This window comes from Capra hircus, chromosome 29 (genome assembly GCF_001704415.2).
Source record: "Capra hircus breed San Clemente chromosome 29, ASM170441v1, whole genome shotgun sequence".
Taxonomy (NCBI): Eukaryota; Metazoa; Chordata; class Mammalia; order Artiodactyla; family Bovidae; genus Capra; species Capra hircus.
In genome coordinates this window covers 45,365,803-45,380,670 of record NC_030836.1, presented here as the reverse complement: position 1 = coordinate 45,380,670, position 14,868 = coordinate 45,365,803, and the positions used below count along the sequence as shown (strand labels likewise).

General features: G+C 51.6%; 1 protein-coding gene across 2 annotated transcripts; it reads right to left on the bottom strand.

The window, feature by feature from the left end:
* Window positions 13,103-14,604, bottom strand: C29H11orf86 (chromosome 29 C11orf86 homolog). Of its 2 annotated transcripts, none has more exons than XM_018043610.1 (2): window positions 14,207-14,604; window positions 13,103-13,649 (listed from the first exon to the last, which is right to left on the bottom strand). In XM_018043610.1, exons 1-2 carry the CDS (start codon window positions 14,474-14,476, stop codon window positions 13,551-13,553), a joined length of 369 nt encoding a protein of 122 aa, XP_017899099.1. In that variant the 5' UTR covers window positions 14,477-14,604; the 3' UTR covers window positions 13,103-13,550. The 2 variants fall into 2 exon arrangements, with proteins under 2 accessions (XP_017899099.1, XP_005699999.2); XM_005699942.3 differs by having other exon boundaries at window positions 13,103-13,646.

Genomic DNA, 14,868 nt, shown 5'->3' with positions numbered 1-14,868 from the left:
AATTGAGTCCAGGGTTTTCGTGTTGCATAAGGCCTTGTAAATTAAGTCGCTGGGACTGTGTCTCTCCTTGCCCCACCTTGAGCTCTTCCTCCCAATCCATCTAAGTCTTCTTGGGCTGCAATAATAAAATGCAACAGACTGAGTGACTTAAACAACAGAAATTGACTTTGTCATATGTCTGGAGATGTTAAGTTCAAACCGAAGAGTTGGCAGGGTTGGTTTCTGGTGAAACTCCTCTTTCTGGCATGTTTAGAGCTGCCTTCTAGCTATGTCCTTAGTGGCCTTGTGCCTATGGAGAGACCGTATGTGCTAGTGTCTTATAAAGGTGCCAGAGACTTTCCTGGCAGTCAAGTGGCTAAGGCTCCACACTCTCAATTCAAGGGTCCACGGTTGACCCCACATCAGGGAACTAGATTCCACATGCTACAAGTAAAGATCCTGTATGCTGCCAATAAGACCTAGCACAGCCAAATAAATAAATAGATGTTAAATATTAGCTACTATAGTGTAGGTTTCCAGCCTCTTGGATTAGGGTCCACCCTAGTGACCTCATTTAACCTTAGTTACCTCCGAATACAGTCACACTGGGGGGTTAGAGCTTCCACATATGACTTGTTGGGAGACCCAGTTTTCTAACAGAGCCTTCTGACACGTCTAACACTGAGCTTCTTGCGTCCTGGCCCCTTGGCCTGAGCACAGCCTCATGCCTGTTCCTTGGACCTGCTTGGTGACACTGTCCCTTGGAGTTGGCTCTGGCTTTCCTCCTTAGGGATGGCCCACCTTCTCTTGGATTCCTCACCCTGGGACAGCACTGGGCCCTACCAAGTGGGCTCTTAGTTCCCCAAGAAGGGATGGCACCCATGCCCCCTGCATTAGAAGTGTGGAGTCTTACTCACTGGATCTCCAGGAAAGTCCCTTTATTTTCAGCCTACTCCTGATCTTGTCTGTTACCACCCTTTAGGGCCAGGGGACTCCCCAGGCCTGGAGGAAGGTGGAGTCAGTCTCCTCCACCAGGTGGGGGGCACACACACCCTTCAGGGACTTAGTCAACTGCCTGGACGGTGCTCTCCTACTTGCCTAACTCATGCTCAACCTTCAGAATGTGCCGAGAGCCCTCCTCTCCTTGCATGCTATTTCTGCCCACCTCCCTCGGTCCCCATGGCTGGCATCTGATAGGAGTTCAGACCCCATTGTAGTTCCTACCATCTCACGTCACAGTGGTCAATGCTTTCAGTCCCTATCAGGTACCTATCAGTCCCTATCAGGTGTCTTTGCAATGACAGGGACTCTTGTCATCATCTTCACCCTGGTGCCTTGCACAGGTTGTCACAGAGCAGGTGCAATAAATGATAAGCTCCATTGAATGCAAGGCTTAGGCCTGTCACCTTGGATGGTTTTCCCCCAGATCCTTTCTGACTGTACCCAGGAGGTATGTAAGAAGGATCACATGCTGGAACGGAGAGGGAGTTGGCCACTTCTAGGTCAGATGAGAGACTGATCTTTTGGATTCTCAATCATGTGTCTTTTAAAAAACTCAGTCAGTCAAAGCCCCAGATAATCTACAGACTTTGGTCCTTTTTTCTTTTTATTTCCAGTCATGATAGCCTTTAAGAAATAGATGCATTAATTTTTTTTTAATTAAGGAAGACGTAAAATCAAATCCTCCCTGTACAAAAATCAAACAAATGGCTGTAGTTTAAGATTTGAAGGGACTCCAGTGGCTAGGACTTCACAATGCAGATCCCAATGCAGGGGCCCCAGGTTTGATCCCTGGTCAGGGAACTAGATCCTTCATGCTGCAACTAAGAGTTTGCCAGCTGCAACTGAAGATCCTACATGCTGCAATGAAGCTTGAAGATCTCACCTGCCTCAACTAAGACCCCTGGTAGGGTTAAATAAATAAATATATATTTTAAAATAGATTTGAAAATTGGAATTTGGAAAATTCGTACCAGTTGAAAATTGGTACAAAAAACCCTGCAATAACTGAACTCAGTTCCCTAGCTCACAATTCTGATCAATAGCAGCAAAATCCCCAATAGTGTCAAGTTTACCACTGGGCACTTTCCATGTATACTTAGATTTTGTCATCTTTGAGAAAGTTTCTCTACTATCTTTGACCTTGGTCAACAGTAGGAAACTCATTGCACTTTGGAACCCAGTGCAACGTTGGATCAATAATCAAGAGCAAAAGTTTCATAAGATAAAACCTGATTTGATACTCTCTGATATTTTCTATCCTGTTTCTATTTTCTATTCTATTCTGTGTTGTTTTATTTGTTTCTAGTCTTGTGTGACTCACTGAATTTTAAGAACCACTGACGGGTAATAAGCCAGTTTCTCCCCCTGCCTTTTTCCTCTTCTTCTAGTGTTTCCTGAAAACCAAGTTTGCCTCTTGGTGGGGATTGAGTCAAAAGACACAGCCAAGCCAAAGATCAGGAGAAGGAAGGATTTATCACTTCCACCAAATGAGGAGAACGTGAGAAATCTTTTCCAAAGCAGTATCTCCCTGAACAGCAAAATTAGGGAAGTTGTAAGCTAAGCATATATGCATATTCATGAAGAGGGCTTGAAAGGCATATGCATATTCATGAATGCATTTGAATAGAGGAGAATTCAATACAGAATTAAGGCAAAGGTTGACAGAGTCCAAGCCTTAGTTGACTGCTGGAAGGTCAATGTCATCATTCTTTAGGTTCCCACCAGTCTGGTGTCTGGGGTATTAGCGTGTAGTTCACAACTCGAAGATGTGTATCAGAGAGTTGCTTTTCTTTCTTTTTTGTTTTGATTAAAGTATGATTGATCTACAATATTGTGTTAATTTCTGCTGTACAGCAAAGTGATTCAGTTTTACAAAATAAACATATAGTCTTTTATATATTCCTTTCCAGTGTGGTTTATCACAGGATATTGTATATAGTCCCCTGTGCCATACAGTAGTATATATTGAGGAAGGAGACAGATGCCCCCCCACCCCCCATGTAAAGGGATTGGAGGTTCATTCCCTGTGGATTCAAACTCCAAGATGAGAATAGCAGAATTAAGACAGGAGGCTATCCGCTGCCCAGACCACATATTTTTCATTCCTGAAGTCAGGAGAACTCCCCGACCACACGTGCATGGAAAGGCTCCTTGGGGGTCAAAGGGCAGTGATGTTAACTAATGCCAGGCTACCCACAGGCCTCTTCGGTAGAATCCATCTTGGCTAAGAGATGCCTGTGCACCATGGGAGGAGCCTGAGTTATACCAAGTATGGACTGTGAACCAGGCAAATCAAAATTATTGGCCAAAGGAAACCGGGAAGAAATATCGCATAAAAGAAGTTCAAACTGCCGTGAAGGCGCGACTCAGCAACTCTCTCTCCCTGAGTCTGCGTGTGTCTATACACACGTACTGTACTTTTTTCCTTATAACAAATATTTCACTTGTTTCACTACTTTCCATCTTTGCGGGGATTCTTTTCTGCAAAGCCGCAGAGCCAGGATCTTTGTCACTGACCACTGGCCTAGAGGCTAGGATCTGGCGTTCACACCGCCACCACCTGGCCCCAGTCTCTGGCTGGAAACCCAAGTCCCTCTCCAAGCCGCTGCAGGCCCAGGGCGCCTGAGGTCAGCGTCAGATTGTTCTGTGTAGCCCTTAGGAAGGAACTGGGACCCTTTTATTGCTGAGCTGTTGTTTCTTGACTGCTTTGACTGCTTTTCCTCCGTTTCTGCATTCCTTGGTTCCCGCAAGAGCAGTAATTACTGAGAGCTGCTCAAGGGCAAGCACTGTGGCCAGGTTTACATTGCAAAATGGCTTAGGCCAAAATTGGCTTCTCTTATGTCAAGAAAGCCATGACTGGTTCTCTTTCCCTGGGGACCCTCTACCCTATCTGCTTACGCCAGGGCAGAGCGAAGCTCTGGGTTTGGGTACGGCTCCAGAGCCAGGAAAAGTAGGCCAGGTCCCCTCTTGCACTCCTCTCTCCACTTGAGGGAGGCTTGCCCCTCAGCTCCTGGACCTTGGCCTCTGTCTCGGCCTGCCTCTGACCAGGGCCTGACCAGGCCCCTGTCAAGGGGTCCAGGGGCTCAGGCCAACCTCCTTGCTGGTCTTATGCCTGTGTGCATGCTAAATGGCTTCAGTCACGTCTGATTCTTTGAGACCCTATGGACCACAGCCCGCCAGACTCCTCTGTCCATGGAATTCTCCAGGCAAGAATACCTAGAGTGGGTTGTCAGGCCCTCCCTCAGGGGATCTTCCTGACCCAAGGGTCCAACCTGAGTTTCTTACATCTTCTGCATTGGCAGGTGTGTTCTTTACCACTTGCACCACCTGGGAAGCCCCCTGGTTTCACCTGAGGCCTCACAGCTCTCCTGGGGGGCGGGGATGGGGGGCAGGTGCTGGGGAGGTGGGCAGCGATGGAGGTGTGTGTGGGGTTGGGGCCTGTCTCAGGCCCCTAGGTCTGCTCTTTCTACCTGCTGGGCACGTGGAACACCCCCATGTCCCTCTTTCCCACTGCAGAAAACTTTACTGTGAGTTCTCCAAGGCCTGAAGCCCTTCTTTTCTCAACAAACCTCTTCTCCCACAGAAAGCTCCACAATAGAAAGCCCCTTTGGGGAGATGCTTGTATTATTTCTGTTGTGAGTTTTGAAAAGTCTAATTTGAAACCCAAAGCTGATCAAGGATTTCTTTGTTCCTCTGCACCAGCCTCCCTCCCCCAACCCCCCCAGGAATTGGTGCCAAGGAGCCAATTCCAGAGGTCAGTGCGGAGGTGGTGGGGGAGGGGGGAGGGAAGGAAAAGGAAAACAAAAACAACAGCAGGATCAAAATACACTCTACTACACAGATGGAGTGGCTCCCTCCCTCGCCCCATCCCCCGTGCTGCTGTCTGAAGGTAAGTCTCCCCATCAAGTGTTTGTTTATGCGCTTGCATATACATACATGCACAGGCTTCCCACGTGGCTCTAGTGTCTGCCTGTGCAGAAGACATAAGAGGGGCGGCTTCCATCCCTGGAGGAGGGTGTGGCCGCCCACTCCAGGATTCTTGCCTGGAGAACCCCACAGACAGAGGAGCCTGGCAGGCTACAGTCCACGGGGTTGCAAAGAGTCAGACATGACTGAAATGAGTTAGCATGCACACATGCTCTTATGCACAGAGATTTGTGACTGTACATATGCTGTTATATTTGTCATTTAGAGCCAGCTTGCTTGGATGCAAATCCTCATTCTGCTATTTCCTCAAGTGTTACCTTGAGGAAGTTACTTAATCTCTCTGTGACTCAATTTTCTCATCTGTAAAATGGGAATAGCATAATAATTAACCCAGAGTTGTGAAGATGACATTTAAGAGAGTCAAATATGCGATGAACTATACAGTGTTGGTACAGTGACTGTTACACTCAATGTGCAATTGGTCTACTTCATGCTTTTTCTTAAAACAAACAAACAAACATTTATTTATTTGTCTGGCTGCGCTGGGTTCTTAGTTGCGGCATGTGGGATCTTAGTTCTCTGACCAGGGACCCAACCCAAGCCCCCTGCACTAGAAGCGAAGAGTCTTAACCATTGGAGCACCAGGGAAATTCCCACACTTTTTTTTTACTGCAGAATATTCCATTGTATGGGTGCACCATAGTCTCCTATTGAAGGGTCAAATTTATTCTTAAGTTTCGTTATTACAAATAATGTTACAGTGAACCCACTGGACACCGGCATTTTTATTTTAAAAGTTACAGCCCGAGGGACTTCCCTGGTGGTCCAGTGGTTGGGACTGTGCTTCTAGTGAAGGGGGCCCAGGTCCAATCCCTGGTCAGAAAACTAAGATCCCATATGTCTCAAGTAAATGTGTGTGCTGCAAGTAGAGAGCATGTGTACTGCAGAGAAGAGTCCTCACTCTGCAGTGAAGATCCAGTGCAGCCAAATAAATAAATGAAAAGTTACAGCCCAATTGCCTGCTCCAAAGCTTGTACCAATTTATACTCCTGCCAGCACCACGTGTACCCCTACACTCTCATCAACACTAGGCACCATCTGTGCGACAGGTGAGAGGGTGACAAGGCACTGGGCAGGCTTCTCCACTGTCGAGTTGCTTTTTATTTCCACATCTCCTGTGGCATCTCTTGTAGCCCTCGAGGTAAAGGACCCACCTGCCAATGCAGGAGATGTAAGATCCCTGGGCTGGGAGGATCCCCTGGAGTAGAAAATGGCAACCCACTCCAGTATTCTCACCTGGAGAATCCCATGGACAGAGGACCCTAGTGGGAGTCACAAACAGCCAGACACGATGAGAGACTGAACACACTCTTGTTTGTGAACCGTGTTTATGGTGCCTAAAGTTATGTAGCAAGCATTCCTGGAGCACTCAGCTCATCCTAAGAGCTTCTGCAGGTCACCTCCCCAATTTCTGAGGACAAACTGTCGTGCTGGCCCCCTTATTGTCTCCATCTCATGGATGAGAAAGCAGAATCATCCCTGCAATGAGCCCCACTGGATTGCCATGCCCTCCTCCAAGGGATCTTCCCAACCCAGGGATCGAACCCTTGTCTCAGGCGTCTCCTGCCTTGGTGAGTGGGTTCTTTGCCACTAGTGCCACCTGGGAAGACCACACCAGAGCGAGCAAGTGGCAAAACCAGGATTCCTACCTGATCTGTCTGACCCTGCACAGAACTGCTTAGATGTAGAAGCTGAGGTCCCGAGGGGGGATGTTTATCTGAGTCCACACAGCAAGTCGGTGGCGCCGCCCAGGCCCTCCCACACCGCCTGAGCCATTTCCGACCCCACCGAGTCTGCGACTGTTTCTCACCCACCACGACCTGCCCTGGCCTCAGCACCCCCCACGCTGCCAACTCCAGACCTACCTCCAGTTTGTGTTCTTTGGCTCCTGTGGCTTCTAGCACCCCCAGCGGAAGGGACCCAGACTTCCCAGCAAATAAACACCGCCCACGGATTTCCAAAAATACAGAGATAAGTGGTCCCTCCTGCCTTGGCCAGGACAGTCTCGAGCTCCACACATCCAGCCCTTCTCTACTGCTCCTCCTGGTGTCAGGTTCAGGGTCTCAGTCCTAGTGGAAAGTAGCATGTGTCTTCCACCATGTGGGGGAGGGGAAGCCTGCACCCAGCCTGTGCCATGGGCATCACCATCATCATCAACAATAGCAGAGTAGCTAACGGTCACATCCTGCTTTGGATACATTTTTCAACATTTGCATTTGATGAAACACGTGGGAACAGAGTCTCCCCAAACATCTTGGACAACAGCGTCTTTGTCACCAGCATAGCCCTTTTGAGAGTCATCTACCAGGCTGTCACTAGCGCCGTGCCCCCAGCCTCACATCCAGGTGGGTGAATTGGGGTCCAGAGCTGTTCAGGTACGTTAACCATCTCCATGTGGTCACCACTTACACAGAGGACTGCTTTTCAAAAACTTGACTATGAAGACTCTTGAAATATACAGAATTAAGCAGAACGCCCACCCTCACCCAGTCCCTATCACCCCGATTCACAATTAGCAGCTGAGGGCTGATCTTGCTTCATCTTCATCTTCTTCATTCCTGTCCACGTCCCTCACCTTTAAAGTAAGTAATGTATCATTTTATCCACAAAAGGTGGAAGTAATCTTAAAGATGGAAAGTCTTTTATCAGTATAACTATAGTACCATTTTCACTGCCAAAAAAGGAATTGTTCTCTAATGTCATTAAACATTTGGTCAATATTCAAAGTTCCAGATGCTGCATAAATCTTTTCTTTCTGTATAGTTTGAATTAGTATCCAAATAAAGTGAATATGGGACTTCCCACCTGGCTCAGTGGTAAAGAATCTGGTTGAAAAGGGCTTATGAAAAATAACAAAAGATGCTCCTAACACCTCTATCACTCAGGAAATTCCTAGGGTTTTAGGAGCTCTGTGCCAGGAAATAGGGACAGAGACCAAATATATATTTCTAATGCCACACCATTAAATTCAGGGAATGTTACAAAGATGGCATTCTATTCTCTAGTATCTTGAGCATACTCCAAATTTGCCAATTGTCCTGTGTTACTTTTTAAAGTGATTTTAGGGAATTCCCTGGCAGTCCAGTAGTTAGGACTCTGAGCTTTCACTGCTGAGGGCTCAGGTTCAATCTGTGGTCAAAAGAGAAATCTACATTAAATGTATTTTTTCATTTATTTCATTTTTTTATTATTGAAGCAATAAATGTACTTAGTTCAAAAAATAGAAGTCTATATTTATGAAGAGAGTTGGACCATAAAGAAGGCTGAGCGCTGAAGAATTGATGCTTTTGAACTGTGGTGCTGGAGAAGACTCTTGAGAGTCCCTTGGAGAGCAAGGAGTTCATACCACTTAATCCTAAAGGAAATCAACCCTGAATATTCATTGGAAGGACTGATGCTGAAATTGAAGCTCCAATCGTTTGGTCATCTGATGCAGAGTCAACTCATTGGAAAAGACCCTGATGCTGGGAAAGATTGAGGAGAAGAGGGCAGCAGAGGATGAGATGGTTAGATAGCATCACTGGCTCAATGGACATGAGTTTGAGCAAACTCTGGGAGATGGTGAAGCACAGGGAAGCCTGACATGCCGCAGTCCTTGGGGTCACAAAGAGCTGGACACGACTGAGTGACCGAACAACACGCCTATGAAGACACGAGCATTCCTTTGCTTTCTCCCACTCCACCCTCCACCCCTCCACATACACACACACAGCTTCAGCTCGAGTAGGTGTTTCCTCTGGGATTGCTTTCCTGGCAGTTTCTTGGTTTTTCAAGTGTAGGGTAGACATCATCCATGGGCTTTCTACAGTGGAGGAGGAGTCCTTCTTGATCCCTCCTCAAACACCCTCCCAATAGAGTTAGAGCGCGAACTGTGGTTAGATATGCGTTGATTGCACTGTTTTTATTTTGTAACATTTCTTTCTTTATTTGGCTGTGCTGCGGGGTCTTTGGTTGCAGCACGTGGAACCTTGATCTTCGTTGCAGCCTGCAGAATCTTTAGTTTCGGCAGGCGAACTCTTAGTTATGGCTTGTAGGATCTAATTCCCTAAAACCCAGGCCCCCTGCGTTGGGAGCGCAGAGCCGTTGCCACTGGACTCCCGGGTAAGTCCTGGTTATATTGTGTTGACTATGTCAATACTGTCCACATCTGGGCCACCTCCCTCCCTCCCATACCCCTGAGATTCTAAGCTGTAATGTGAGAATATTTGGTCTGCTCCCTTCCCCATCCTCCCAGGACTGTGGGGGAATGTCTCTATGGTATCTCCTCTCCTCTCCTGAGAAGCCTGTCACGGCTCCCTGGGGCTCCTCAAGGCAAGCGCTGTCCCAGGTCCTTTGAGCCCTCCCCCTTGTCTGTCTCTTCTCACCTCCCTGACTCCCTTTTTTCTCCCCAGCAAAACTGAGTCACGCCTTGATCTCCAAAGGCTCCATCTGGCCCAGGTCTTCATGCCTCACACGCCCTGTTCCCTCTTCCTGGCACGCCCTGTCCAACCCTCCATGGGGGTGAACCACACTCAGCTCTTCTGTCCCCTACTCAGGAAGCCGACTCTGATGCCCACTTTCCAACAGCTAACCTCGCCCTTCTCTGGGCACTTCTGCTCCCTAGCTGGCTCTGGAGTGCTGGATCACCGCCGGACTGTTGCCCCGGGGGGCGTGGAGGGCGATGCATGTCATCCTCTCTGAAGTCCTCGTGGGAGCAGGGCTCCGAGTAAGCCTTGCTGAGTGTTGGTTGAATGGATCGCTTATCCCTGGTGCTCAGAGCTGGAAGCCACAGCCTGGTGGTGGGTGGGGGCAGAAAGGGTTCAGCGACAGCCACAGTAGCGGATGGGGTGCAGTGTGTAAGGAGACAGGGCCTCCTCCCACGCCCATCTCAGCCCTGGCGCTAAAGGAGAGCCCACCTCCTGGGAGGACCCAGGGCAGCCGTCTGGTCTGCGGTCGGGCCCACGTTCCTGGATCCTGACGCCGGCAGGCCTGCCAAGGTCCATCTCAGCCAAGGTGAGCTGAGGACACGCCAGGCTCCGTGGACTCTCCTGGAGAGGATGCTTCCATGCCTGGCCCTGGGCTCAGGGTGTGTGTGCTCTGACCCATCTCATCCCCAAGACACCTTGAGCCAGGTGCTATTATTAGCATCCTCATTTCCCAGAGGAGACTGCTGAGGCTCAGAAAAGGGACCTGCCAAGGGTCACACTGGAAGAATGTCCTGGAATTTGCTACTAAGAACCGAGGGCTACCTGCCCCAAGCGCTTTACATGCAGTAACTTGGGTGAGGCGGGACCGTTATTATTTCTGTGGAACAGATGAAGAAACCAAAGCACAGAGAGGTTAAGCCACTTGCCCAAGGTCACACTGCTAGCAAGTGGCAGAACTCGGGCATTTAGCCACAGAGCATTTACACGCTTTGCTCTCAGCCTGACGATGAGGGTGCTGAGGAGGAGGGTGATGCTGGCATTTCCTCTCAGGACACTACACGCTCCAGTTTGCAAAGATTTTGCACGCTTGTCACCTCACCTGCCGTTCAGCCCAAGGAAATGCACAGAGATCATCATCCCCATTTTGCAGAGGAGAAAATCAAGGCCAGAGGAGGACTGGAGTAAGGTCACAGAGGAAGTTAGTTGCTGGATAGGGGCTTGGGTCCCAGGTTTGACACCAAGGCCTGGGCCTTCCCTGGCCCCTTGACTGGCTGGACACACTGAGTTTGGAGACCCTGATGAAGGGGGTTTGGAGCACAAAGGGCAGGTGGGTGCAGAATTCCTGCCTGGGAGTTCTAGAGGGGAGCCTAAGTCTGGCCTCCAGCTTGCTGTGAGGAGCCCTCGGTTTCCTCATCTGTAAAGTAAACAGCCTGGATGTCTGTGCACCTGAGAGCCTTTCCAGCCTGAATTCGCTGCCCTCGCTCTGAGAGGTGCCTGGGGATACAGTGTCCCCTGCTTTCCCCGTTAGTGCAGCGGCCGCCCCATTTTCACTGAAAGGTAATTTTTCCCACCTGCTTGCAGCCTCCTCCCATCTGGTGTGGCTGCAGGCCTCAGGAAGCTGAGGGAGAGACGTCCGGCCAAGCCCAGAGTGCCTCACACTGGTTCAGGAATCAGGGCCTCCTGCTCAATCTGCCTCACCACCCAGCCCAGGGAGCGCTTACTCAGCCGGTCATCTGTCTGTTTCCCTCTGCCGCAGGACTGTGAGCCCCTTGAGGGCAGAGGTCACGTGGAGAGAGCAGAGCTTGACAAGCAGTGAGACTTCCTGTTTTGGGAGCAGGCACAGAGAGGCTGCGTGTGGCAGGGATGTTGAACAGGAAAGGGAATGGGGCTGGGCATAGAGGTGAAGGAAATCAGACCCCTCCCGTTCCGGGCTCAGGCTCTGAGCCCCTGTGAGCACGGGAGAGACCTGGAGGCTCTGCCCTCTGGGGGCAGTGGGAACAGAACAAAGAAGCATGAAATTGACTCAACAAGGATGTCTTTTATTTTTTCCCCATGTAAACTTTCCATATTGTATATATATTTTTATTAAAAAAAAATTATTTGACTGCCTCCAGTCTTCGTTGCATTGTGCAAGATCTTTTGTTAGGGCGTGTGGGCTTAGCTGCTCCAAGGCTTGTGGGATCTTAGTTCCCAGACAAGGGACTGGACCCACACCAGCTTGCAATGCACCGGGCCACCAGGAAAGTCCCTTGGTGAGGACAACTTTCTGTGATCTTTGGGCAGATGCTGGCCTGAGGGTGGATAGACTCGGAGCCCCTGGGGCTTCTGCCCTTCTGGAGTCCCCTCTCTGCTTGGGCCACATTGACTGCCCGTGTCGGGAGGGCTCCACGAGGAGCCACATCACGCCACAAATAACCATGATGTGGGCAACATCCTCTGGGGTCTGCTTGCCAATGGCCTGCCCAGCCCATGATAGTGAAGCCTTCTGTGCTGATGAAACCAGGATGGGCAAGGCCTGGTACATCAGGGGAAGCAGGGAGATGGGGAGATGGGAGTGGGTGGCTCAATCGTGCCTGACCCCATGGACCACAGCCTGCCAGGCTCTTCTGTCTGGGGAATTTTCCTGGCAAGAATACTGGAATGGGTTGTCATGGAGGGGGACCACTTGCTGTAAACACATGTAGAGCCGAAGCCAGGGGCATCTGCTGTGCCCTGGCCCGTTCACATGGTCGGCACCCCCAGATACCCTGCGTTCCCGCTGACCGTGAGGCCTTCGCCCAGCCCCCTTCCTCCATGGAAACACTCATGCCCTCTCTTGGCTGGGCTAACTCCTACCCATCCTCCAGGTCTCCGTTTCATAATCCGACAACTGCTTCATGAGACCTACAATAAGGTGTAGCTGTTGGCGGTGAGTGAATAGTCCTGCCTTCTCTGAGTTTCCAGGGGATGCTAATAGGCATGCCTGTAACAAGTGGCCAAATCAGTGGCTTAACCCAAAGAAGGTTTATTTTGCTTTCATATCACGGTCCAAATGAGTGGTAAGGGGGGCTTCACTTCAGTGCCACCTGCCACCCTGAGCCTTGGCTGGGGTCCCATTGGATGCTCTGCATCAGGCCGGCCGATGAGGAAGGACGGAGAGCTTGGAGGCTTGGTCTGGAAGGGTGGGACTCTCTGGGACAAAATTTTGCCAGGAGCGGTCTTGTTCCTGAATGGCCCTGCAGGGTTCCAGGCTCTAGGGAACAACGAAGCCTCCCCTCTGTCTCTGGGGCCCTCAGGTCCCCCCTCCACCCCAGAACACACCCAGGCTGCTTACAGCTGCTCCCTCACCTTGGATCTGCTTGACCTGGGAGAGCCCCAGGGACCCCACAGGAAGTGCCAGTGTCTCTCAAGGAGCTCAGGCCCTTTGGGGTCAAACCCTCCCCTCGGTGTGGCCCTGAGTGGGCCCCTTGCCCTCTCTGATCCTCAACGTGAGCCCTGCCTTGCTGGTGAGCAGGAAGACAGGGAGCTGGCGAGATCTAGGCCCTCCGAAGCTGGCCTGAGGTCAGCACAGGGGGAATCAGGTTAAGACAAGTGGCAGGTAAAGCCCAGCCTCCTGGAGACCCACCCCTCCCCCGCCACCCCCACCCCTAGGGCTTCTGCTCCATTATCTGGGAAGCTCTGGACACCACCTGGCCCCAGGGGGTTGGGAGAGCACTGGAGGCCAGTTCGTCAGCAGGAAAATCATTTACTTCAGCTCGGCAACCTTTATTCCTGTGTTCAACGCAGTGTTGGGCATTGGGTGTGGGTGCGGCCTGAGACGCCAATGGCAGCAATCCCTTCCCCCTCTGGGCCTTAGTTCTTCATTGGGAGACTGTGAGGAGAGCGACAACACGCGACAAGACACAGGCCAGACGTGGTCCTTGCCCTGGGGATGGGCTCACCGTCCGCTGGCAGCCGCTGAGAAGGGTGGGTTGGGCATGGCCCAGTGACCAGGCGATGTGCCAGAGCCGCTCAGCCATGGGTCTGGCTTCACCGAGCTCTGTCCTGGTGGCGGAGACCTGGGCGCGCCACTAGGGAAGGCGGGAACAGTCCACAGAGAGGCGGTCACCCCATTCACAGTCCAGAGGGCCCCGGAGAGGCGCAGCAGGCGTGCCGTCTCATCCAGGTGCAGCGAGGTCCCCACCGCTCATGGCCTCCTTAGCTGGTGGTGCCCAGCGGGGGCTGTGGGGAGGCTGACCGGCTCAGGGTCACGTTGGGGAAGCTGGTGACAAAGCTCTCCCACCTTCTCCTGATCTTCTGGAAGAAAGAGGAGGGGTTGCGATCAGAGCCCAGGTCCCTCCGCTGAGGGGTGGGCTTCAGGTGCTGTTCCACCTACAGCCAGGAGGGGGTGGTAGACCCCAGAGACAGAAGCCCCTTCGCTAGGCACCCTTTCTCCCGGAAGGCAGGAGCCCAGCAGGCAGCACCCACCCAGGGGGGCCTGATCCTCTCTTTTCTTGGGGGAGAAGGGACCACGAGATGTAACCCTGGGGAAGCTGTACTGACTTATCTCTTGCCTCCAGCAAAATCCACCGTCCAACACACTGACAGACTGGTCATCTCAGAACAGCTTTGACTATATCACCCATCAGCTCCAAAACCTTCCCTGACTCCCCAGTGCCCACAGGATAAATCCCAAATACCTTCAGGACCCTCTGGAATACCTCTCTCTGCAGCCCCTGCCCCAACAGCTCTCTGTCTTCTTGGTCTATAGCCCCATCCATTTCTGCGTCTGAGCCTTTGCTCCCCTGGGTCCCTCTGCTTGGGATCTTGACCCTCCCTGTCGCACCCCTCCACCCACCAGCCCTCAGCCAAACCTGCTGATACTGCCGCAGCCACCTCTGGCTGCCTTCTTGCTCCGCTTGGATCAGCTGCTCCGTGTCCCCCAGGCTCCCGGGCAGCCGCTCCTGACCGGGGGTATCCAGCCGTTCTGGGCATCCATCTGAGGACCGGGACTTCTCACGGCCCTGCCTGAGGCTCAGCGCCCGGCGCAGTCGGCCTTCCGTGGGCCTCCCCCAGGACTCCTGGAGCTTGCCGTAAGAGGGCCGTGGTCCTCGCAAGGACTGACTGCGTAGCCCTGTCCCCATGGTTCTGGAGGCTGCAAGAGCGGGACTGCTTCACCCTTCAGCGAGCCACTGGCCTTCTGAGATGGCCTGGTGCCCCCACCCACCTGACAGGAGCTCCCTTGGGGACAAAGGTTGGTGCTGCTGAGGTGGCTGTCGTAAACCAAAGGGCAGGCCACCAGGGTCAAGCATCCCTGAGTCACCCACGCAGCACACCACTGCCTCTCCACCGCCCAGGGAAGTGGGTACAGGCTTCCTCTCCTCCTCCTCCCTCTTCCTCCTCCAGGCAGCCTTCCCTGACTAACCCATCCCAAAGATCTTATCCTCCCCTGAACTCTTGTAGCTCTGGCTGTCCAAACATTTTGTTGACAGTGAGAACAGGTGGCCCAACAGCAAAACAGAGACAGGCTTTTAAG